Source organism: Argopecten irradians, chromosome 14 (genome assembly GCF_041381155.1).
Source record: "Argopecten irradians isolate NY chromosome 14, Ai_NY, whole genome shotgun sequence".
Classification (NCBI taxonomy): domain Eukaryota; kingdom Metazoa; phylum Mollusca; class Bivalvia; order Pectinida; family Pectinidae; genus Argopecten; species Argopecten irradians.
In genome coordinates this window covers 19,209,923-19,236,936 of record NC_091147.1, presented here as the reverse complement: position 1 = coordinate 19,236,936, position 27,014 = coordinate 19,209,923, and the positions used below count along the sequence as shown (strand labels likewise).

The window sequence follows — 27,014 nt, the reverse complement described above, 5'->3', positions numbered from 1 at the left end:
GACAGATAATAGAATCAGTGTACCATGAAAAATATGCCCAAACTAGTAGTATGTATTGTGTACACAGGGTGTCGGGCCACTGGGATAAATCTATTTTTACACCAAGACTAAAACTGACGTGTGTTAATGTGTATTACTTGTTTTAGGTACCTTGCTATGGGTAAACGTTGTATGTGTGCAAGTATTTCAACATTTCGTTAAAGTAAACTTTCCATAATAACTTTGGTAAACTCAGAGTGAAGTGGTGTTATGTATATAATCATAGACACATATAGAAGAGAAATACGTTGTTCTCACATTCGTACACGCATACCCGCCTATATCTTCAACCCGGCAAGTAAGTTATGAAATCCGTGTAGTTTAAAAGGACTGCGAAACCCGGTTCATTTAATCAATATGGCGACTATTTATATGCGAAAGTGTGTCGTCTTGATGCTTTTCTGTCTGCTTTTCGTTTTTCACATCGAACATGCATTTGGAAGTATTGTTTCATCAGAAGCTGGTTCCATAGAAGGCATACTTGTTCCGTTTCCAAATGGAAACGTATATCAATTCAAAGGGATTCCTTACGCTAAGCCACCGGTCGGACCACTTCGCTTCAGTAAACCTGCGAAACAACCTCCATGGAGTAACACACTGAACGCTACAGAATACAAGCCGGGCTGTATTCAGTCGGACCCTGGTAACCTTCCTACATCTGAAGATTGTCTTTTTCTAAATGTGTATGTTCCAAGTGAGGTATCGGCGATAGCTAATAAAACGGTGATGGTTTGGATTCATGGCGGAGGTTACACATCTGGGGCAGGCTCTTTGTACGACGGATCATTTTTGGCCCTTCACGGTGACGTCATAGTGGTGACGTTGAACTACCGGTTAGGAGTGCTGGGTTTTTTCAGTACAGGCGACGCGAATGCCAGAGGCAACTACGGATTGTGGGATCAAATTGAAGCTCTTAAATGGGTTAAATCTAATATAAGAAACTTTGGTGGAAATCCGGATTCCGTAACGCTGTTTGGTGAATCTGCAGGTGCTTTCAGCGTTTCCCATCTCGCCATTATGCCGTCAAACAAAGGACTTTTCCATCGCGTCATTATGCAAAGTGGTTCACTTGGTTCCTTTGGATCAGTGATAAGATACCCTGTGGATGCAGCAAGTAATTTTGGGAGTTTTTTACAATGCAGTGGATCAGACAACTCAGAATTACTTCTCACCTGCCTACGTGGGATAGACGTAGATACTCTGCATCAAACGTCGGAAGCGGCTTACTCATATCCCTCCATAGAGAAATATCGAGGGCTTGAGCTGCCTTTTGCACCTGTTATTGACGGAGAACTGATACCAAGTCACCCATTATCCCTGGTGCAAAATCGTTCTTCTGAACAATTCAAATTTTATCAGTCGCTAGACGTCATTTCCGGTTGTACCTCTGCCGAAGGATCATTATTATTGGCGTTTATGTACTATTTCCCGTTGATTTCGTTACCAGCAGTTGATACAACTGATGGAATTCCTTCCTGGGTCCCTAAATTGTTTATTGAATCGCTGGTTGATTTGTTCTACAACAACGACAATAGAGTTTCACAAAATGTGAACAATAGGTACACGTCGTCGAATGAGGCCGAGCAAGGGCGCCTACTAATTAATCTGATGGGGGATACTCACTTCTATACTCCCATGTTGGAAAGTTTACTAACTCACGACAGATATGTCAATTCAAACGGAAGGACATATCAATATTATTTCTCAAAGCCGTCTGTTGTGGACACTTTAGTTGGTGCACTGCCGACGTGGTTTGAAGGTGCGGGACATGCCGGAGAATTAGCATACGTATTCTACGGAAACCAGCTACAACCGTCTGACGCAGATCTCGGCACGAAGATGATGTCTTATTGGATAAATTTCGCAAAATACGGGTAAGTTATTCAAGATATCATTAAATAGCTTATTTTTATGTAGTTCACTTATTCATTATAAATAAGAAGGTTTTAATGAGATAAATGCTTATCTACGAATAAGCTTTCAATAAACATTGATATTACATCATCAGTATCCACAAATATATCTTGATATTTCTATTTACTCCTATAGACCACCTTAAAAGTTATAATATACAACCAAGGCAAAAGTCTATTATAAAACAATCTTTCGATATTTGAAAAATATTATAATGCGCTTATCTTAACAACATGGATTTTCTTACAATAACTATATATAGAGGATATTGAATAAACTTTTGAAACATAAAATAATACACCCTAAAGCAGGTAGATATATTATTTATCTCAAATCCTTCCTACAACTAACACAGCCATTAAAAACTCGCGGACTTTTAAACAACCTTATCAGAATATCATTTCACTATCCTTTGTGTTTTTGATCATGGTTTGCGAATTACCTAATAGGGTACACATTTGTTAGACTTCCTATCCTTAAAATTGCATTGCACTGCCTATGTTATATGAGGTAACTCCGCTAAATGGTACTGTATAGTTGTGAAATATCGAGGATTTAAAATCTCGCGATTTATTGCTTTGAAATTATTCGCGAGGGCTTATTTTCGCAAATTATCTTTGTCGTCTTTGAAATGGAAGCGTCATTAGGATACATATTTGTTAAACTTTCTATCCGTAAAAATACATGACACTCCGCCTAATGGTACTGTATAGTTGTTGAATGTCGCGGATGTAAAATTACGCGATTTGATGTTTTTAACTTATTCGCGGGGATTGATTTTCGCAATTTATCTTTCTAGCCTTTTCAAGTCCCCATTCTTATGACATGCTGTAATTCGTGAAACCAGGATTTTGAAAAAAATTCGCGGGGTATTAAATTTCGCGATTTTGAATGAATCCGCGAATTTATCGAAATTCTCTTCTCCCCACCGCGAATATCAGCAAACCTAATAGAAACTTCTTGAAATGTTGTAACCGTATTCACTAATGTTCTTAGAGCTAAAATTAATGTCACAAATCACAAACCGTCATAGAATTGCGAACATGTATGCTTAAGATGTCCTTAAGCCAAAATATATTTCACGATGATATCGCAAGAATGATCATATGTACATGTATAATAATCTATTTTAGCAAGAATATGGCAATGCATTAACAATTGCTTCAATTCTAGGTTTGTTTTAAAGAACCACAAACAAAATAATGCTAACTACGCTTGACATGATCTGTAGGGGGGGGGGGGCAAAGGTCCTGATTAGGCAAAGGTCCTCAATATTTTGTAACCCCACCTCGTCCGGCACTCATAGGAGGAGATTAATTCTTTAATTCAACGCAAACCATATATACTTTGTATACTGTTTTCATATATCATTAAATATAATCCTTGTTCACATATATAGGCAAAAAAAAGGAAATTAAGGATTTGGTGTTTTAGTGGGCCGGGGGTCTCCTCGGGAAAAAATATGACATTTTAAATTGGCTGAGATGAGTTTTACGAATATTTTTATAATTTTTCGAGCGCAGAAGGCACGAGAATTTTGGTGTTTGAGGGGTCCGGGGGTCCATCCCAAGAAGAAATATTACGATTTAGAATGGCTGAGATGAGTTTTACTATGTATTTTAAGGATTTTAAAGCGTTCTTAACATGAATTTTTTTATGTTACATGTAAAGTTACCTGAAGATCTGAACATATCGGGTTCACACCATCGACACATTGTTGTGTAAATCAAAATAATAATGAATAATTGTGTTGCTAAGACATATGAACACATTAATTTAGATTTAGAATGGCTGAGATGAGTTTTACTATGTATTTTAAGGATTTTAAAGCGTTCTTAACATGAATTTTTTTTATGTTACATGTAAAGTTACCTGAATATCTGAACATATCGGGTTCACACCTGAAGATCTGAACATATCGGGTTCACACCATCGACACATTGTTGTGTAAATCAAAATAATAATGAATTAATTGTGTTGCTAACACATATGAACACATAAATCTTTTAAGACATATTTTTTAATAGTACGTATAATCACTTGATGACATTTCTAGTCTAGTTCATGTGTATCTAGGAAATGCGCCGCGCAGCGGAAAATTTTCTGAAATGAAGTACGAAAAATGTGCTGGAGGATACTTTTTTCTTTCAAATGTGCATTTTTAGAACATTTCAGCCGGCGAAAATGGGGGTGGGGGGCAAAAAGACATGTTTGCGCCCCCCCCCGTCCTGAGGATGGGGGGAGGCAATTGCCCCCCCCTTCCCCCACTGCTCACCCCCCTGCCCCACTGCTCACCCCCCTGCCCCACTGCCCCCCCCCCCCCCGCTTCCCCTGTTGATTTATAGCGTAACTTTTAAATATTTCTTCGACCTTGACCTGGAGTTTTCTTCGTGTGAATTTGAACTCAATTGAAATACTGACTTTACACGAGGAACAGTAATCGTGTCTGCTGTTTAATGAACAAAGATACAAGGTAACTTTGTAGAATGTAGGCGTTGGTTATTCATTTGTCTCTTGATGTGACCCATGAACATGTATGACCCCTTTTTGAATATACATGCATTTTATCTTGAATTTTGGACAAAAATACTTATATGGTATTGTTATCCGGCTCTTTTTAAGGTAAGCTTGCAATTACCGATTTCAAGTCACGGACACAATGTTATATTTGCATATTGTAGAGTTATCTGCCCTTACGAGTAATTGTTAATTGTGTCTGCAAGGTAACGTCAGAAATTTCAGAAAAAAACCCGAATTGAGTTCGCTCACAAAGTAATGACGTCAGAATATACACATTGTACCTACCCGCAAGGGAAGTAACTTTCTAATTTACAAAGACGGATTAGGTTGTAAGTGGTACTGAAGCATTGTCTTCTTACTTTCAACTGTAATTCGGAACCATCAATGTGGTAATAAATTGAGATACATCATATTATGTATTCAAACATTTCATTGATTAAAAGGCGCACTACCTTTCCGAAACGGATTTTAATATTAAAATGGGAATGTAAAACAAGATCGATAATTTTGTAGAGTCACAAAAGTTATTAACTTACCGTTAATACTACATTTAACATTATCTTCGGAACAATTTAATTAAAATAAATAAAATGTTTATTTTCATTACGCTATTCGTCTTGTTTTCCCGCCGTCGTCCCAAATACCGCGCGGTAGTTGACTAGATCACTGTGCCAGACGGCAAAACAGCGAATTGACTCTCAACTGCTTCCATATATTACGCAGGAAATCTTACACAGGTTTGATGTTGTAGCCTCATCTTAATCAATCGCTATTTATTTTCTGGTGTTATTGTTGGTTTTTTTTTAAAAGAAACTTTTATGTTTTGCTCCGGAAAGTTAGTGGGCCTTTAACACCCGTTTTGATGGAGGACGACATTGGCACTGCAGACGAAATGCCAAAGTGGAACCTGTCAGCAGTCCTCTAGCAGTCTAAATTCTGACCTATTTCGCGATCATTTGAGAGATTCTCCAATTTGTTCTTGTGGCCTTGTTGATGAAACAGCAGAACACTATCTTTTTATACGTCCATTATTTAATGAACCAAGATCATCACTCAGAACCAGAGTACATTACCCTAATATTCCCCACCAGCATTTTAACACAAAAGATCTACTATATGGCTGTGACCATTGTGATGTAGAAAAAAATACATATTTATTGCAATGTATATCAGAATATATATCCGAAAGTACTATACCGGATTTGTTTGGAGTTGGCTAATATAGGCTTTGCTTGATGCCAAATCCATTTTCATCTTATTTGCGATAAAATGTGTTGAAATGAATGCCAATGTGTAGAGAGAAGACATGTAAAGGCAATGCCTGCTGTCAAACCCCTTTGACATTTGCCAATAGAACTGTTTGAAACTGAAAATTGAAAGACTTGAAGACACTGCTTGAACACTTAAACTAGAGCCAAGATAGATTGTCAACAGATTACTGTCTACTATTTCCTAATTTTACGGTCATCGGAACGTGAAATGTATATGAACCATATCAATGCTTTGTAGCGGACCTTACTATACAAGTATATAAGGGGTGAAGCCATATCAATACCTTACAAGATAAAGTTACCTTAGATGTTGTATTTTATCTGAACGGTTTTAATATGACTACGATTGAACAGTGCGTGCCTGTTTATCATTCCTGACTTCCGGCGCTATTATTTAAAACTATCCTATCAGTACTTGATGTTAATATCACATTCATGACTGCACAGCGCAACAACCACACCATATATTAAAAAAATCAAGAGAATTGAAATATCATAATAGATCAACATACAATACTTGTAAACATTGGAAACGAAATTATCATATATCTGATGATGGTAATAACTGAGCATGTGAAATCTGAAATCAATACAAAAACATCAATGTGATAAATTTATGATATTGCATTTGGTTTTGTTAGTTTAACGTCCTATTAACGGCCAGGGTCACTTAAGGGCTTGTCAGATTTGTTGTTAGAGGAAAGCCCGAGTAAAATAAAATGATCTAATCGGGACATTCCATTTTTTTGGTCCCCCTCCCCCCGAAATAAAATTATTTTAAAGGGTACCTTATGGATTTTAGACGCCGTGAAAGTGCATAACAATAAACTTTATAACGTTGTATACAATCTGTAATTGAGATCTGTATTTACACGGAGACTGCGTACCTTCAAATAACACTATCTTCACTATATGAAGGCTCTTATCAATTTTGAAGTCATATATTAAGTAAATTAAAAGAAACAAATTCACGCTATGATTACGAATGATTTATGAGCACTTAAGAAACCAGTCGCACTTAGATACAAGTAATGTACCCGTAATAAATTTTGACTTGTTTGGCAAGGTTTATCGGGACATGCGCATAAAAACACCCTATCCGCAAGGGTTCTCAGGGACTCAGCCACTAACATGGACGACTCACATGTAAGAAGATGTCCCTGTCTGAAAGTTGGGTTTATGTTCATAGCATTGACTATAAACAATGCAGTTTCCACTATTGTTTCATCACAAAGTGGTGATATTGAAGGGATAGCTGTTACATTAAGAAACGGAATTGTACATCAGTTCAAAGGGATTCCTTACGCCAAGCCGCCGGTCGGACCGCTTCGCTTCAAGAAACCTGTCCAACATCCTCCATGGAATAACATACTGAACGCTACAGAGTACGGTCCAAGCTGTGTTCAGGCGAGTCATGGTGAGCACATGTATCCTATATCCGAAGATTGTCTTTTTCTAAATGTTTATGTTCCAACTGAGGTATCGGCGAAAGCTAATAAGTCTGTCATGGTCTGGATTTATGGCGGTGCATTTATATCTGGAACAGCTTCCAATTATGACGGATCATTGTTGGCACTTCACGGTGACGTCATTGTTGTGACGTTCAACTATCGACTTGGAGTACTGGGGTTTTTCAGTACAGGAGACTCAAATGCAAAAGGCAACTACGGGCTGTGGGATCAAATTGAAGCTCTTAAATGGGTTAAATCCAATATAGAACATTTTGGTGGAAACCCGGAGTCTATAACATTATTCGGAGAATCTGCTGGTGCTTTTTGTGTTTCGCATCATGCTATCAATCCGGCAAACAAAGGACTTTTCCATCGCGTTATCATGCAAAGTGGATCTGTTCATACAGTTGCAGCGGTGACGAGTTACCCTGCAGACGCAGCCAGCACTTTAGGGGAATATCTTAATTGCAGTGACGCAGATAATTCGGAGTCACTTGTCGCTTGCCTGCGTGAGAAAGACGTATCTACCCTCCATCAGATATCAGAACTGGTTTATGCATTACCTGCCTTAAGGAAATATCTTGGCCTTTTCTTGCCATTCGGACCAGTAATTGATGGGGAATTGATACCTGATCAACCTTCGACTTTAATGCAAAATCGTTCGTCAGAGCAATTTCGATTTTATCAGTCACTTGACGTCATATCCGGTTGCACTTCCGCTGAAGGATCTATATTGGTCATGAATATTTACCTTTTTCCTGTGGTTTCGTTACCAGAAGCTAACATATCCGACGGAATACCATCCTGGATTCCTAGATTGTTCATTGAACCACTGGTCGAAACGTTTTACAATAACGACAGTAGCGTGTTACAGCATGTTTATGACCGTTATACGTCACCGGATTCAGCAGAACAAGGGCGATTACTCGTCAATCTCATGGGGGATACTCACTTTTATACTCCCATGCTAAAATCGCTTCTAGACCATGACAATAATGAAAACATTAACTCAACAACTTACCAATTTTACTTCACGAGACCATCCAAAATGGATGCCTTAATTGGTGTTCCGCCTGAGTGGTTTGAGGGGGCGACCCACACGGCTGACCTGGCATACTTATTTCATAGCGATTCCTTAAGTAATGACGACGCAGTGCTCTCAGCGACTATGATGTCGTATTGGGTAAATTTTGCTAAGTATGGGTGAGTAACCCTAGTTTCGTTTCTAATGTCTAATTACAGACTTATTATATGTAGTATTGCTTAATGGCATGGAAACTCACCGACACCAATGCAATGTTAATATACGTTTCGATGTGCATAATTGTACATGTATATTCATCATCAAACCAAATAATGGTCGCTTACTTAAACAAGAAATATCGTATCTATGGTTCCAAATACAGTTGACTCTTTTCCGCGATATCCGTTTTAAAATTACTATTTAAAGAATGAGTGGTGGATCAAAAAAAATGAAATTCGTTAGGATTGGGATAAAATACAAAATCACAAATATTGCGAATGTAGTCCGCGAAACATAACGTTGGTATACTGTATCATCAACGGAGTTATAATTAAGATAAATATATTGAACATGTGTTCTATATTTCACATTCTCGTATGATCTTGTATTACCTTCTGTATTTCATACAATATCGAGAGGGTTATAAAAGTGCTTTATATTTCACATCCTCGTAGGACCTTGCATTCCTTACTCTATTTCATACAGTATTGAATATCTACCTATTATAAATCATTTAAAGCAATAAATATCTTCTGAGACGTAACTTTTATAAAACTGAATATTTTATCATATTCCTGTACCGCGTTTTGATATAAATATTGATATGATATGCTGTATAATGGCCGTAAATCATCAAACCTTGCACTAACATATATGCATTATAGTTTACGTAACTGCACTACCTCCCGTGCTACCACCCCTTCATAATGTCTCAGTGTTGGTAATGACACTTGCAAACATATAAGATGTTAATCGGTGAGTGATCGATTGAACAAAAAGATCAACATAATTTGTATACTATGACGTCAATTAAATATTAAATGACATAGTAATAATGATCTACAATCATCGTTATTTGTTTGCTAACGGCAATTATTGTCATACAACTACCTGTTTCTATTCTGATTACGGTATACCTTCAATAGTTTATGTCATACAGCTACCTGTTTCTATTCTGATTACGGTATACCTTCAATAGTTTATGTCATACAGCTACCTGTTTCTATTCTGATTACGGTATACCTTCAATAGTTTATGTCATACAGCTACCTGTTCCTATTCTGATCACGGTATACCTTCAATAGTTTATGTTAGTGAATCATCAATTACCTAAAGAAAGCGTGTAGCGTTTAAGTTTTTTGTAGGCTTTTACTCTTGTAGACGAAATAATCTCTATTAACAATATATCGTTATGTTCATACCAAAACAAGTAAACCGTAATTCTATTCAGGGTGATATATCACTGAAAGGGTAAATGAAAACCTATTACTCAAATAACAACGGCAATACCCATTTAAAGAATTTCTTAACAATACATACCTTTGTCATGAGCCAAACCTAAAAAAGACAATTGACACCGCTACTGTTTCATACGAGATTTTCGATTGTTATCGTAAACTAGCTGACCTGTCATTTCGATGAATGTGACGTCACGTTTTATTGCTATTACGGTATACCTTCGGGGACTGAATGCTACGTTTCATTCACCGGAAGGGTCAAGTTCTGGGTCAAGTTAGAAAAAGTTCCGTCAGATATGGAACAAATTCACGTGATCGTATTGACGGATAAAGCATATCGTATCGACGGATAAAGCACAATAGTTTATCCGGCAGTAGTTATCGGTCAGTATGTGGGACAGTTGCAGGATACAGCTAAGATGTAATCGGTGAGTGATTGATTGAACAAAAAGATAAACATAATTTGTATACTATGACGTCAATTAAATACGGTATAATGAATAGTAATTAATGATCTACAATCATACCTGTTTTGTTTGTTAACGGCAACCTTATTTTATGTCATACAGCTACCTGTTTCTATTCTGATTACGGTATACCTTCGATAGTTTATGTCATACAGCTACCTGTTTCTATTCTGATTACGGTATACCTTCGATAGTTTATGTCATCAGCTACTGTACTGTTTCTATTCTGATTACGGTATACCTTCGATAGTTTATGTCATACAGCTACCTGTTTCTATTCTGATTACGGTATACCTTCGATAGTTTATGTCATACAGCTACCTGTTTCTATTCTGATTACGGTTACCTTCGATAGTTTATACAGCTACTTTCTATTTGATTACGGTATACCTTCGCATACAGCTACCTGTTTCTATTCTGATTACGGTATACCTTCGATAGTTTATGTCATACAGCTACCTGTTTCTATTCTGATTACGGTATACCTTCGAATTTATGTCATACAGCTACCTGTTTCTATTCTGATTACGGTATACCTTCGATAGTTTATGTCATACAGCTACCTGTTTCTATTCTGATTACGGTATACCTTCGATAGTTTATGTCATACAGCTACCTGTTTCTATTCTGATTACGGTATACCTTCAATAGTTTATGTCATACAGCTACCTGTTTCTATTCTGATTACGGTATACCTTCAATAGTTTATGTCATACAGTTAGTTAATCATCAATTACCTAAAGAAAGCGTGTAGCGTTTAGCTTTAAGTCTTTTGTAGGCTTTTACTCTTGTAGACGAAATAATTTCTATTAACAATATATCGTTATGTTCAGCTACGACCGTCTTCAACGAACACAAAACACATGGAACAAAGTCCCAATAATATGTTTTGACAACATTTGTAGTAAAGTGCTTCAACGAAATGGACAATATCTTTCCGATATAACTATGTATAGTAGTTTTGTATACCATGGGCACATCCTTTTAGAATGCATAATAATGCCGTTCCATCGTGTACTACTATGCACAGGTTGCTTGACTACGTCCCATCTAAATAAAGGACAATGTCATGTAGCTTGACGACGTCCCACCTAAATAAAGGACAATGTCATGTAGCTTGACTACGTCCCACCTAAATAAAGGACAATGTCATGTAGCTTGACTACGTCCCACCTAAATAAAGGACAATGTCATGTAGCTTGACTACGTCTTACCTAAATAAAGGACAATGTCATGTAGTTTGACTACGTCCCACCTAAATAAAGGACAGTGTCATGTAGCTTGACTACGTCCAATATAAATGAAGGACAATATCATGTAGGTTTGGTACGTCCAACACAAAGAAAGGATAATGTCATGTAGCTTGCGTAAGCCCCACACAAATGAAGGACAATTTCATTAAGGTTGGGTACGTCCGATTCAAATGGAAGATAATGCCATGTAGCTAGGGTACCTCCCACAACAATGAAAGATAATGTCATGTAGCTTGGATGCAACCCACACAAATGAAGGATAAAGTCATATAGGTTGGGTACGTCCAACACAAAGGAAGGATAATGTAAAGTAGCTTGCATAAGTCTCACACAAATGAAGGACAATGTCATGTAGGTTGGGTACGTCCCATTAAATGAAGGCAAGTCATTTAGGTTTGGTACGTCCCACACAAAGAAAGGATAATGTCATGTAGCTTGGTAAGCCCCACACAAATGAAGGACAATTTCATGTACGGTTGGTACGTCCCATCTAAATAAAGGACAATGTCATGTAGCTTGACTACGTCGATATAAATGAAGGACAATGTCACAAGTATGTCGGGTACGTACGATTCAAATGAGATACAAAGTCATGTATTGGGTACATCCCATATTAAACGGACAAAGTCATGTAGCTTGGGTATAACCTACACAAATGACGGACAAAGTCATGTAGCTTGGGTATAACCTACACAAATGAGGGACAAAGTCATGTAGCTTGGGTATAACCTACACAAATGAGGTACAAAGTCATGTAGCTTGGGTATAACCTACACAAATGAGGTACAAAGTCATGTAGCTTGGGTATAACCTACACAAATGACGGACAAAGTCATGTAGCTTGGGTATAACCTACACAAATGACGGACAAAGTCATGTAGCTTGGGTATAACCTACACAAATGACGGACAAAGTCATGTAGCTTGGGATACCCCACATAAATGAAGGACACATTATCATACTGGAGCAATTCGGCGAATCACGGAGGGAGTGGAGGAGAGTGTCACATGGCTGACTTGGCATCCCTGCATGTACCTTTCTGATAACTGATCTCTGTAATAATGCCGTCATAATTCCCTTGGATATGATGCCTGATTGGATAAAATTTGCCAAGGTCGGGAAGTTACTTACTGTGATTTTGTACGCTTCTTTAATTGAGACAAATTTCACCATATACGTTCACAATGCATCATATATCGACCAATGACAAGGTCAACATCAGGCTCTAATATAGTTTCAACTTCAGTATAACGCTAGCAATAGGTCATATAACTGTGTGTTCGCTCCAAGGTTTCATTGTTGAGTATTTTAAATCATTCAAATCAATAAATATCGTCTAAGAGCTTGAACAGTGACAACACTACGTTTACCGATAGCTCTTTTGTATATACATAAACATTTTAAGCCCATTAAAAACCTTTACCACTTGAAATCCTCCAGCATTGTCGTCAATATTGCCGGGCTTGTAATAAGTTAAACACATACTAACGTGGATGATATAAATAGAAATATTTAAATACAATAATGTCAGTATCATAGGAAGAAGCCTGGTAAAACATAGTTCATTATCTCAATTTATCTCTATCGTTAATCATGACAATCAATAAACGTTAATATCAGCTCGAGTGACATTCTGTATTTAGTTTTGTTATCAATTAAAATTTAAAACAAGTATTGCGCGTGTTTGTTTTCTACCTCAACTCATTGGTTGCTAAGTTGATTTCTTTTCAGCTGAATTTACCGATATTTTCATTTCTAAAGCAACAACACTCTGGTAAAAAGGATATACACATATTTTTATAAAAAAAAACTTTATACATGTAATGACATCATACATTCAATCATTACACTTCAACCCTAATTAGTATTGCTGATATCGCAGACGCAACTCTCACACATACACGCAACACACGACATACATGGGAGGCCGTCCATACATGACCCTGGCTGTTAATAGGATGTTAATTAATTAACAAACAATGTTTCGAGAAATCTGGACCTGATTATTGTTGCAAAGAATTAACGCCATAATACAGCGTGATTCAGTTGTATTTTCTTCATAGAGTTAGAAAGCTTGTGTTTAAAACATGTAACAAAAATATGGAGAGTCACCATATGGGTTATGTGCCATTTATACTGTTGTAATATGGTATATATAATAGTGCTTGGTTTTACTTAAAAGTATGACTTTGTTTCTCAGCAATGTTGAAATCTGCTTTGTCTTTAGTTTTATAACGAATATACGAATATGAGGAGTTGAATTTGAGACAATTGTGTTTTTTTGAAAATAAATATGATTTAGAATTGTACTAACAATTCAAATAATTATGTTGTTTCAGAAACCCCAATATTGGACTCCCAGTCCCCTACTGGCCAGAATTTGACGAGGTTAATAGAGAGTATATCAACCTAGACACGAACATCACGACCGGATCGGAGTTATTGTTAGAACGGACGCACTTCTGGACAGACGAGGTACCACGTATTCTGTCGGAAAAGGAGATAACGATCAACACGGCTATGGGGTCAATAAAAGGAATACAACAAATGGTCAATGGCAAGGCCATTCATCAGTTCCGAAACATTCCATACGCAAAACCTCCAGTAGGCCTACTGAGGTTTAAAAAGCCAGTGCCTGCCTCAAAGTGGACCGGTACGCTGGATGCTACAAAGTTTGGACCTTCCTGTATTGAAACAAGATACGCTGGTTCGGACAGCAATTATCCAAACAAAAACATGTCTGAAGATTGCCTTCTTTTAAACATTTATGTTCCAAATGAAGTGGAAATGAAGGCAAACAAATCAGTGATGGTTTGGATTCATGGTGGCGGATTCCAGGAAGGAGCCGGTATGACATATGATGCTACACCTTTAGCGCTTCATGGTGACGTCATCGTTGTGACAGTGAACTACCGACTCGGTTTGTTTGGGTTCTTTAGTACTGGAGACTCAAGTGCCAAGGGCAACTTTGGATTGTGGGATCAAATCGAAGCAATTAAATGGGTTAAATCTAATATCGGATCCTTCGGTGGAAATCCGGATTCTATAACAATTTTTGGCGAATCAGCCGGTGGTTTTAGTATTTCACTTCTCTCCACCATTCCGCAAAACAGAGGTCTTTTTCGTCGAGCGATCTCTCAGAGTGGGCCGTTAAGTGGAATTGAAACAGTTGGAAATGTTAAACTTGTGAGAGCACACGCTTTAGGTACCTATTTGAATTGTACCGACACTCAAACAACATCATCTCTTGTGTCTTGTCTACGTGGGATAGACGCTGTAACATTACAGATGGCATCTGGTATGATATATACTCCGTCCTCACCAGATACTTTACTTGAATATACTTTATTTCCGCTAGTTGACGGTGACCTTTTCAATACTGATCCACTAAAGGCGTTGAGAAATCAGTCTTCGGAACAATTTTCATTTTATCAATCACTCGACATTATTCATGGCTGCACTTCCGCGGAAGGATCTGTGTTTTTACCGATGACTATGCTATTTCCATATATAGGTCTACCAGCTGTAGATATGAACGCGGGACTTCGAACCTGGGTAATGGAGATCTTCGCGAAAGAGGTGACGGAGTTTTACTATAGCAATGATACGAAGGTTTTACAAGCTATAGTGGACAAACATTCATCAGCAGACATCGGTAAACAGAGCCAAATGATCGTTAATTTATTGGGAGATGCATTTTATTATGTGCCCATGTTGGAAAACCTTCAACTTCACGTCAAAGGAGGAAATACAGCAACAAATTCATTTCAATACTTCTTTACCAACCCGCCTGAAATTGATCCAGTCATAGGTCCTCCGCCATCTTGGTTCGAGGGTGCCGGACATTTCACCGAAGTTCAGTTCCTGTTTGATAACTGGGGACTTCTCAAAGGGAAAGATCGACTCCTTTCAGCAAACATGTTGTCATACTGGTGCAATTTTGCGAATCATGGGTAAGTTACAGTTTAAACAGTATTATAATTTAAAACTGCTTGTAACAATAATTTCCATTTGCTGAAACTATTATGTTAAGTAACACATAACGTCACATTTTAAAACGTCATTTTTGATTGGTTGCAATATCAGCGTTATGATTTCAATAAACAAAATCATTTAGAAAGTTTTAAGAAATGCAAATCGAGTTCAATTTAACTGTTTTTATAGAATATATATCGCAACTTTAATCTTGCTTTGAACCTATATGTCAATATGTATGTGAATTAAAATGTGCATCTGTCAAAGCTTTCAAATGAATACAAAATAAGGGGTACCGGGTTTAGTAATCCTATAGAGTATACGAAAACGATATCTCAACAATATTTAATGTCTAAGATTAAAGCTGACAATGCAAGTTAAAAACATGCATTTGAAATTAAAAAAAAAATATATTAACGAAATATTTTTCCAAAAATTGTTTCTGAGACATCCCCTAGTTATGACAGTGTGGTATCTAAGGAAGTGGCAGCCATTTTTCTTTTGCTCTGCTTAGTAACCTTCACTGGCCAACCCCCTATATAAAGCACGGGACACTTGACACACGTGTGGCATTCTAAACATGTCTTGTCTCAGATACACATGCCTCGATATTGCAAATAACAATGTCAAATTGAAAATAAACACTGCACTCACCTGGCAATATTTCATTGAAATAATAGATGAATGTGTTGTCAGCTATATCCCAACATATGTCCAATACGAACTAATAAAACACTTCAATATACACCAAGTTTTAAACGTACATGTACATCGACACGTGTGTGTCCTTGATAGTTGTCGCTCGTTCGGGTCAGGTACGTAGTCACGTGTACATGGTCAGTTGAGTGCATCGAGTACGATGATATACGTGGAGATATGTGGACGGATTATTGTTTGGATTTCTATTCACTTGCGTTTACTTTTAAATGACAACTTAGAGGAGTTGACATGTTTCCTTGCTAAAAAAAATCCCATATAGTTTTACAGGTGAGGGTTTTGTTTACCTATTTGTAGGTGATATATACTGTGGACTGCTAGGTGTATGAGTACATGAATGAGCGCACGTGTGTCGATTCACGCGCTTTATATAGGGGTCGGTGAGTCGTCGGAATGTAAAACAAAAATGGCTGTTCTCAACCGGGGAATGTCTCATAAACGATTCTTGAACAACGAGTATACTTATTTAAAAAAAAATCATTTTAATCAGTTTAACTTGCATTGTCAGCTTTAAAAACTAACAACTTATAAATAAATGCCATCTTAAAAATTCATATATATTAATTTTGCAGGGACCCGAATATAGGACTCTCAGTTCCTAACTGGCCGAAATTTGATGATACCACGAGGCAATATATCGACCTTGACACAAATATTACTCCAAAGTCATATTTACTGGACGATCGTATTCGTTTTTGGACCAATCAAATACCGCGAATCATGTCACGACAGTCTACAACTATCACCACAGGGCTAGGACAGATGAAAGGAATTGAAGAAACTGTTCAAAACACTAAAATCACAAAGTTCCTTAGGATTCCCTTCGCCCAGCCCCCTGTAGGACCCCTTAGGTTTAAAAAGCCTGTCCCAGTCTCGCAATGGAATGGTGTACTAGACGCCACACAATTTGGACCATCCTGTGTTCAAACTATGTATCCAGAAATGGACATTTTCCTCCCCAACAACAACGTATCGGAGGACTGCCTCTTCCTGAATGTTTACGTTCCTCGTGAAGTGAGAACTGGAGCAAACAAGACAGTGATGGTTTGGATTCACGGCGGAGGTTACACATCTGGGGTTGGAATGATGTATGATGGGACGCCATTAGCTATTCACGGTGACGTCATAGTTGTAACAATCAACTACCGACTGGGTTTTCTCGGATATATGAGCACGGAGGACGCGAGTGCCAAAGGAAATTATGGATTATGGGATCAAATTGAAGCTCTGAAATGGATTAAATCTAACATAGCATATTTCGGTGGGATTCCAAATTCTATAACGGTCTTCGGGGAATCGGCTGGTGCTTTCAGTATTTCACATCTTGCAACAATCCCATCAAACCAGGGACTTTTCAATCGAGTTATTATGCAAAGTGGTTCGCTTGGTTCGGTAGGGGCCATTTCCAAACACCCTCTTACTTACGTCCAGGCTCTAGGAGGCCAACTACAATGTAGTGATATCAACAACACGACTTTGTTAGTTTCTTGCTTGCGTGCAATCGATTACAACACGTTACAAAGTACTGCAGAAATGATCTATTTTGCTCCATTAGCATTTGAATTTGCACTTGCGCCTGTTATTGATGGAGAACTTATTCCAAGTGATCCCCTTTCTTTAATTCAAAATGAGTCGTCGGATCAGTTGAAATTTTTCCGATCCCTTGATGTCATTTCCGGCTGCAATTCAGCGGAAGGAACTATCATATTACCAATAATTCCATACTTTCCAGATCTATCCCTACCAGCTGTGAATTTAACCGAAGGAATTCCCAGCTGGCTCCTGGAGATGATTGCTAAAACTATCACTAATATTAAATTCAACAACGACACCAGAATATTGCAGCCTATATATGATAAGTATATGTCAATAGACACTGCCGAACAAGGGCGACAACTCATTAACTTTGTCGGTGATCATGAGTTTTACGTTCCGATGTTAGAGTCTCTTTTAGTTCATACAAGGGGAGGGAATACAGAAGCAAATACATTTCAGTATCTCTTTTCCAAGGTACCAAGAGTTGATATTGCTAATGGTGAAATGCCGAAATGGTTTAAAGGAGTTGGTCATGGAGCGGAAGCTATTTTCTTATTCGATGGTGATGACTTCTTGAAGGGAGATGACCGGGCTGTTTCACAACAAATGCTGTCCTACTGGTCCAACTTTGCCAAGCACGGGTAAGAGGAAGATTTATTGCTTTTAATATATGCAAAGTGGTTCGCTTGGTTCGCAAAAAAATTGAAATTAACGATGACGTAAAATACTGTATTCCGTCTTTGCATATTACAGAGTTACCTCCCTTGGAGGTAGGTATCGATTGTTACGTAATTATTTTGTGAGCGCAATTCACGTCGTTTTCTCCGAAACGTATGACGTTACGCTCCCAGACACATGACGTCACAATCAATACCTACCCGCAAGTGCAGATAACTCTGTAATATGCAAATTAGGAATACGCGAAAATAAAGGGGTTAATATTAGTGGATGGCGCAGTAATATATAAGTTTATTTGAAAGCGTTTACGTTCACTTCAATGGAAATATGCGGATACAATCTCAGAACTGCTATCCAAATAGGAATTAAAAAGTAAAATCTTACAAAAGATTGGTTTATACCATGATTATTATTAAAAACGAATTATAAATAATTATTATGAGGTAATGTACCTAGGAGAAGCTGCTCTCAAAGCCATGCATTTCCGCCGTCAAATGAGTTGTAAGACATTCTGAATGACATTTTTGGGTGGTTTGTGTGAATATGTGTTGATGATTATTATATTCACTTTATTGATAAAAGCTTTAACACATGCTTATTTTGCTAGAATAAAAGAAATAAGGATATCAATATTTACTCCTTCTTTTAATTATGATTTGTTGATTTTCGCTTGGGATTTCGCTAAATAAATAAATACTTATGCCATGCATGTATGAAAGATGACTAAAATGAAAGAGTGAAACTCTTGTGATGTATAATATATTGCAATGAATTCCCTTTACAGGAATCCAAACACAGGACACTCAGTTCCTCACTGGCCGGAATTCAACGTAAATACAAGACAATACATCGACCTCGACACAAAAATCACTAACGGATCGTATCTATTGGAGGACCGTATGCGGTTCTGGACTGAAAAAATTCCACGCATTAGGTCCCGACAGCAGGTAACTATCTCCACAGGTCTAGGACAGATGACAGGAATTGAAGAAACTGTTCAAAACACTAAACTCACAAAGTTCCTTAGGATTCCTTTCGCCCAGCCCCCTGTTGGAGCCCTAAGGTTTAAAAAGCCTGTCCCAGTTTCGCAATGGAGTGGAGTACTAGACGCCACACAATTTGGACCATCCTGTGTTCAAGCTAGGTATCCTGGAACGGAGAACATTTTCCTCCCCAACAACGATGTGTCTGAGGACTGCCTCTTCCTGAATGTTTACGTTCCTCGTGAAGTGAGAATTGGAGCGAACAAGGCAGTGATGGTTTGGATTCACGGCGGAGGTTTCACATCTGGGGCTGGGATGATGTATGATGGGACACAATTAGCTATCCATGGTGACGTCATAGTTGTAACGATTAATTATCGACTAGGTGTACTGGGATACTTAAGTACCGAGGACGCAAGTGCGAAAGGAAACTATGGATTATGGGATCAAATTGAAGCTCTGAAATGGATTAAATCTAACATTTTATTTTTTGGCGGGAATCAAAATTCAATAACGGTCTTTGGTGGATCGGCCGGTGCCGTAAGTGTTTCACTTCTTGCAATGATCCCATCAAACCAAGGACTTTTCAATCGAGTTATTATGCAAAGTGGTTCAATTAGTTCGCCAGCGGCCAATTCAAGACACCCTCTTACTTATGCACAGGCTCTAGGAGGTCAACTACAGTGTAGTGATATCAACAACACGACGGCGTTAGTTTCTTGCTTGCGTGCAATCGACTACAACACTTTACTAAGGGCAGCAGCAATGATCAATTTTGCTTCATCATCATCCGGACTTGCACTTTCGCCTATCATTGATGGAGAACTTATTCCAAGCGATCCACTTTCTTTAATTAAAAATGAATCGTCAGATCAGTTTAAATTTTTCCGATCCCTTGATGTCATCTCTGGTTGCAATTCAGCGGAAGGAAATCTCTTATTACGAATACTTCAATTCAATCCAGCTTTTTCCCCACCAGCTGTGAATTTAACTGAAGGAATTCCTAGCTGGCTCCTGGAAATGTTTATTAAAACAACCATAGAAGATAAATTCAACAACGACACCAGAATATTACAGCCTATATATGATAAATATATGTCGACAGATGCTGCCGAACTTGGGCGACAACTCGTTAACTTTCAAGGTGATCATGACTTTTACATACCAATGCTGGAATCACTTCTACTTCATACAAGGGGAGGAAATACAGAGGCAAATACATTTCAGTATCTCATTGACAAGTTACCATCAATTGACATTATTAATACTGGCGAAATGCCGAAATGGTTTGAAGGGGTTGGTCATGGAGCGGAAACTATTTTCTTATTCGATGGTGAAGACTTCTTGAAAGGAGATGACCGGGCTGTTTCACTGCAGATGATGTCCTACTGGTCCAACTTTGCTAAACACGGGTAAGAGGGAGACTTATATAACTTTTTATGTGATAATTTTGAGCTGTTTGCTAATGCTTTACAGAATGTTTCGTTAGATAATGCATAAGGCATATTTAGAGATTATTATATGACAATTTGGATATCGTACCCTTTATCGGCCCCAGACCGCAATATCAGCCCAAGGGCCGCAGGCCCGAGGGCTAATATCAGGTCAAGGCTGATAAGAGTGCGATATCCAAATTGTCATATAATCACCTCTGTGTTTTATCACACATTTTGAAAAAAAAAATTATAATTTTTTACAAATTAAAAATTTATTATAACGTTTTGAGCAGTATCTACTTCAATGAAATAAATAATGCATAAGGTATTCTATGCCAATTTCATTTTGAAATAGTTGGAAGCGTTTCATCCTTATATATGCTTTACAAATATATAATCACTGGCTAAATGAACGAGTTTGAATATGAATTTTAAGCAAATGAAATATGAATGGCGAGGTTCGTTTTCGGCAATGAGGATATAACTCGTTTCGACCTGATCCTACTTAAGACAAAAATTCCCGTCAAATCGTCATGAAACAAACTATGTTTGTGTCGCCTGCAACGCAAGGGCGACTGCAACGCAAGGGCGACACTTAGGTATCACTGTGTCGGCCTCGGTGTCGGCGTCAGTGTCTGCGTATGCAGTGCCGGCGTCGGCGTCCGGGAAATTGTTTCCGTGCGATAACTTAATTATTTACTGTCCGATTTCAACCAAATTTGGTATACTGCTTTATATCAATAAGATCTCGGATGAGTTCGATAATGGTCAAAATCCGTCAATATTTCCAAGAGTTATGGGACTTTAAATTCGTCAAAACAGATAAATCCATGGTTTCCGTTCGATCACTTAAATATTTATTGTCCAAATTCAACAAAATTTCAGGTATTGCTTTATATCAATGAGATCTCGGATGAGTTCAATAATGGTCGAAATCCGTCAATATTCGCTTGAGTTACGGGACTTTAAAATCGTCAAAACAGATAAATCCATGGTTTCCGCTCAATAACTTTAGTATTTATTATTTGATTTCAACCATATTTGGTGTATTGCTTTATATCAATGATCTTAGATGGGTTCGATACTGGTCAAAATACGTCAATATTTGCAAGAGTTATGGGACTTTAAAATCGTAAAAACATGGTTTCCGCTATATAACTTCAGTATTTGTTGTCTGATTTCAACCAAATTTGGTGTATTCTTTATATCAATGAGATCTAAGATGGGTTTAATACTGGTTAAAATCCTTCAATATTTGCAAGAGTAACAGGAATTGATATCTTCATCTAATTATTAACAATATTTTCAACTCTAAATAACTATTTTTTGTGATGTTGTGCAGGCGACACATCTACTTCCGTGGAATTCTTGTTTAATTTCTGATAACTTTCTTAACATGTTTATCCGAGCTATTTTGAAATTGAAAAAAAATCATCCGGCGTCCAACTTATCTTCCGCACCGGAAACCGAATTGAAGCGCAAACGCTAAGGTCCGGATGGAAAAAATAGGATGGCATGATATCAGCCCGGGCTTGTATCACGTTATGACCTCATAATTTGATATCAGCCAGGGATGATATGAAATGTTGACGTCATAAGGCCCAGGTGCTGATATGACGGCGACTACAGCAGAATTATCACATGGGCAAAACGTTCATTATCAAAGACAAAAGTTTGATAAATCAGCATATCAAATTCATTTATAAGTATATCACATTCATATATCAGTAAATCACATTCATATATCAGTAAATCACATTCAGATATCAGTATATCACATTCATGTATCAGTAAATCACATTTATATAACAGTATATCACATTCCTATACCAGTATATCACATTCCTATATCACAACAATCAGAATGACTACCTTTTACGGGGGATATACCACGGCCAATCTGTTGTCTAATTTCTCAATAAAATGATGACTATATTTACTTTGATTAATTATTCATACCTTTTCAGGAACCCAAACACAGGTTATCTAGTTCCTCAGTGGCCGGAATTCGACGAGACAAGAAGAAAATACTTGGATTTGGATACGACAATAACTGCCCAATCTGAATTACTCGGAGATAGGATGCAATTCTGGACTGAAGAGATACCACGTGTATTGTCCGAAGAAGTGATCAATATTGTCACACAGATGGGACCAGTAAAGGGAATTCGACAAACCGTGAAAGGTACAAGCATCAGTCAATTTAGAGGGATTCCATTCGCCCAGCCTCCGATTGGACCGTTGAGGTTCGAAAAACCTGTACCCATTTCGAGTTGGACTGGATCGCTGGACGCCACACGTTTCGGACCATCGTGTATCCAGGCTACATTTCCTGGATGGAACAAAGGTTTTCCTAACAAAACTCTTTCCGAAGATTGTCTATTTTTGAATATCTATGTTCCAAATGAGGTCAAAGCAACAGCGAACAAGTCAGTGATGGTTTGGATTCATGGTGGAGGGTACGAATTGGGTACAGGTATGGCGTACGACGGGACATCTTTAGTACATCAAGGTGACGTCATTGTTGTGACTATAAACTATCGACTAGGAGTATTTGGATACCTCAGTACAGGTGATTCGAGCGCGAGAGGAAATTATGGATTATGGGATCAAATCACAGCTCTAAAATGGATTAAATCGAATATCAAATATTTCGGTGGGAATCCAGATTCAATTACGCTCTTTGGTGAATCGGCCGGCGCTTTCAGCATTTCACATCTTGCCGTCATTTCAGAAAATAGAGGTCTTTTTCATCGCGTCATCATGCAAAGTGGATCTTTGAGTTCCTTGGGATCTATTAATAAAGATCCTCTGATGCACTCAATTGCGTTAGGAAGTTACTTACAGTGTAATGACGTCACCACTACGACGTCACTGGTATCCTGCCTACGAGGGTTCGAGTCCTCTGTACTTCAGAATGCTGTTGCTTTCGTGGATCAGAGATCAGCATCCTTAGCCTCCAACTTTGAATTACCTTTTTCCCCGGTCATTGATGGAGAACTTATAGTAAGTGACCCAGTGTCTTTACTTCAAAATCAGTCATCTGAACAGTTCAAGTTCTATCAGTCATTGGATGTGATCTCCGGATGCAATTCTGCAGAAGGCTCTCTATTTGTTATATTGGTTTGGTACTTTCCTTACTATTCCTTACCAGCAATTGATTTATCTGAAGGAGTTCCGACTTGGGCTCTGAAGCTGTTTGCTGAAGATGTAGTCAACATGTATTACAACAACGACACTAGGATTTTACAGCCAATATATGACAAATACACGTCAACGAACATTGAGGAACAAGCGCGACTTCTTGTAGATCTTATGGGTGATATCATGTTTACCGTCCCCATGTTAGAGTCGCTACTAACACATAAGAAAGGTGGAAATGTAGACAAGAAAACATTCCAGTATTTCTTCACCAACCAACCTGATTTTGATACGATTCTTGAAGTTCCCCCGAAATGGTTCAAAGGCGCTGGCCACTTTGCTGAGATCAACTTTCTCTTCAATAACTTTGGTTATCTAAACTTCGAGGACAGACACCAGTCTCAACAAATGATATCATACTGGACTAATTTTGCGAAATATGGGTAAGTTTGCATTTATTTTGTTTGTATCAGATTAAACGATCGATTAGTTTTATTGGCTGACTACGCTGACATAAGAGTAATCTTATTGGTTAATGTGTCTATGTTCTATATTTAAAACAGGGATCCTAACGCAGGGGTGTCGTTGCCTTATTGGCCAGAGTTTAACGCTGTAACGAGACAGTACCTTGAGCTGGACACCACAATCTCTGCACGATCGCAGTTATTGGGAGACCGGATGCGGTTTTGGACAGAGGAGGTACCACGCATAATCACAGGGACCACAACCGAACGAACCACAACCGCTGAAACAACTGCTCGGATCACAACTCCTCAAGTAGGAAACGATGGAAACGACATATCGACTGCACCTGAACGCTGTGCAAGTTTAACATTGATATGTGCAAGCATTATACTTTCGATATTAGGAATTTTCTAAACAAATAATTTTCTCAGTTGAAATTTATAGGAATGGACTCGGAATAAGTGGAGTGTGTGGTGGTAGGTTGGATATAGAGATATCTTATATGGTAGTCAGAGCAGATTAGTGTTACATGAATTGATATCATTCAATGGGTGAAAGCATAAAAAGTTAGCTTAGAATATTATTCTGTTTGTAGTGAGATGTCTTCAGGGAATGTTTTGTATGAATGGAATGATAGAATCATTCACCCCCATTGGGACGAGACAGAGGAATCTAAGGCCGAGGAATCGATTATTATATGTAAGTTGTTTAAAGGATAATGTTATGCATGTATGATGTGTGGATGGAAAATGTTGTCTTTGGGTTTCACTACAATGCGGATTTTTGTAAAGTACTATTCTTGATATGTCATTGACGCACGTGTTTCGCCAGCGTCCATTTCCTCGTATCCTTATTTTTGTTCAAAGTTTAATATTTTATCTCAATAAGAATGTTTTAAGTTGCATTGTCAGCTTATAAAGCGGTATGATTTTAGAACCGTTAGGATGCCCCATATACACATTTGGTCTTTCAGACGGAAGAAGTTAGGTTGTTTTCAGTTTTAATTAGTGTTTTAAAAGTAGTTACAGATTACACAGCTATTTGCTTATTAAATATATATCTTTTCTATAATGTATATTTGTATAATAATTGAGTTGTAATAGTTATTATTAACAAAAACACAGAGTGCTTGAAATTTTATGTGATAAAGATTGGACTTCATGCATTGAAACTTTATTCTACTTGACGTTATATGAGTGAAAATAATTTAGTTTGAAATTAAATCAATTTCTCTCAGGGTATGTATATAATAATTATGTTACTTACATTACTAAACGGAAGCATTATACCATTGGTAGACAATATTATTGTATTTCGTAGAAGAAAATATGCAATCATTTAGATAGCAAAGTGTATCAACTTTGTATATTACATTGTGTAACGGAGTGCAGAAAATTGCATTGACATAATCACAGACTCCGCTAGTGATAGAACTCAGGGGCCGTTGGCTTACTAGTCTCACTGTCAACCGATCGAGACGTTTTCTCTAGCCGAGAGGTACATTGTATATTGCGGCTAGTATCCACAAAGGTAAGGTATTAGAAACCAAAACAGCAATGAACCGAACAGGGTATTTAATGCCATAGTGTTTATTACAATGTTGCAATTACTCTGTAAAATGACGGTGGAAAAGTTCTAACTGTTTTTTTTCATTTTGTCAAAATTCTTGTTATCTCGTTATCTACCATCTTGATGACTTCATAACCGGAAGTGCATCCCAGTTTATGCAAAGTTACCTGTTGATTTCGTAATCAGTCGATGATAAGGATTCAGAGAAATCATTGGTTCGTTAAGATATGGATGATGCAAGTAGAACATATCTAACTCCCGGACTATAGTTGCTTTAGTTTTCGTAGATACGTAAACGTTGCCTTAATCTCAAATTTTGAAAAAAAAATCTGTTTTCATAACATGAATCGCGACGACACGGTAGTTAACAAAAGCATAGGAACATAAATAAGAAATATTTTGACAGCATTTTCATAATTGTTCGGATAGGGGATTTCTATAAGCTTGAAAGCTCCCTATTTCGACAAAATTTATTTCTTTTTTTATAACAGTTATGTAAGAATAATCATTTTGAATAATCTTTTACTTAGTTTTATTAACACGTAATTATTCTTTTTTCAATTTACAGCGCACCTCCCTCTTTTATTATTACATGTGGAAAGCGTGTTCTTACGTCAAGTTATGATTATCTATCCGGATTCATTATTCATAGATTCCGTTTTTATAAAAGGTGAATAAATATAAATAAAAAATTGAATAACGCGTCATAAATAACATTTGTTAATACTTACTTTTGTTCACGAGTAAGGCCTTTGATTGTTACATTTCGAATATTGTGGAGGATACGTGGAATTCAGTATACCAGTCCGAGATGGGTGAATACGTATCAGCTCCCCGCGGTGATTGTGATGTTATATTTTGACATGAATATTGTTGTCTTTGCAACATTTGTTTCTGTCAATGAAAAATATCAACAATTGAGGGTTTTGGAGTTTAATGTAATGAATCATCTATAACTGTGTTTCATTTATAGGGACAATGACACTTTTATTCTATTATGTATACAGAGGCATGTGAATTTGTAACGTTTTTGCTCAGATATAACTTCTATATATCGTTATACTAACATAACCATTAAGTTTTTTATCACTGGGAGAATAAAGGATGTTTAAAGGATA

At 37.5% G+C, this 27,014-nt stretch overlaps 2 protein-coding genes across 2 annotated transcripts; both read left to right on the top strand.

Moving 5' to 3' along the window:
- The first annotated feature begins 131 nt into the window (after nt 1-131).
- Nucleotides 132-27,014, top strand: LOC138307953 (uncharacterized). The gene is made up of 6 exons (XM_069248892.1): nt 132-1,913; nt 13,736-15,349; nt 16,661-18,265; nt 19,087-20,697; nt 22,689-24,305; nt 24,426-27,014. The coding sequence occupies exons 1-6, from the start codon at nt 397-399 to the stop codon at nt 24,739-24,741; spliced, it is 8,280 nt and encodes a 2,759-aa protein (XP_069104993.1). The 5' UTR covers nt 132-396; the 3' UTR covers nt 24,742-27,014.
- On the top strand, nt 6,853-8,402 carry LOC138308024 (neuroligin-3-like). The gene has a single exon (XM_069248974.1). It carries the CDS (start codon nt 6,876-6,878, stop codon nt 8,400-8,402), a length of 1,527 nt encoding a protein of 508 aa, XP_069105075.1. The 5' UTR covers nt 6,853-6,875.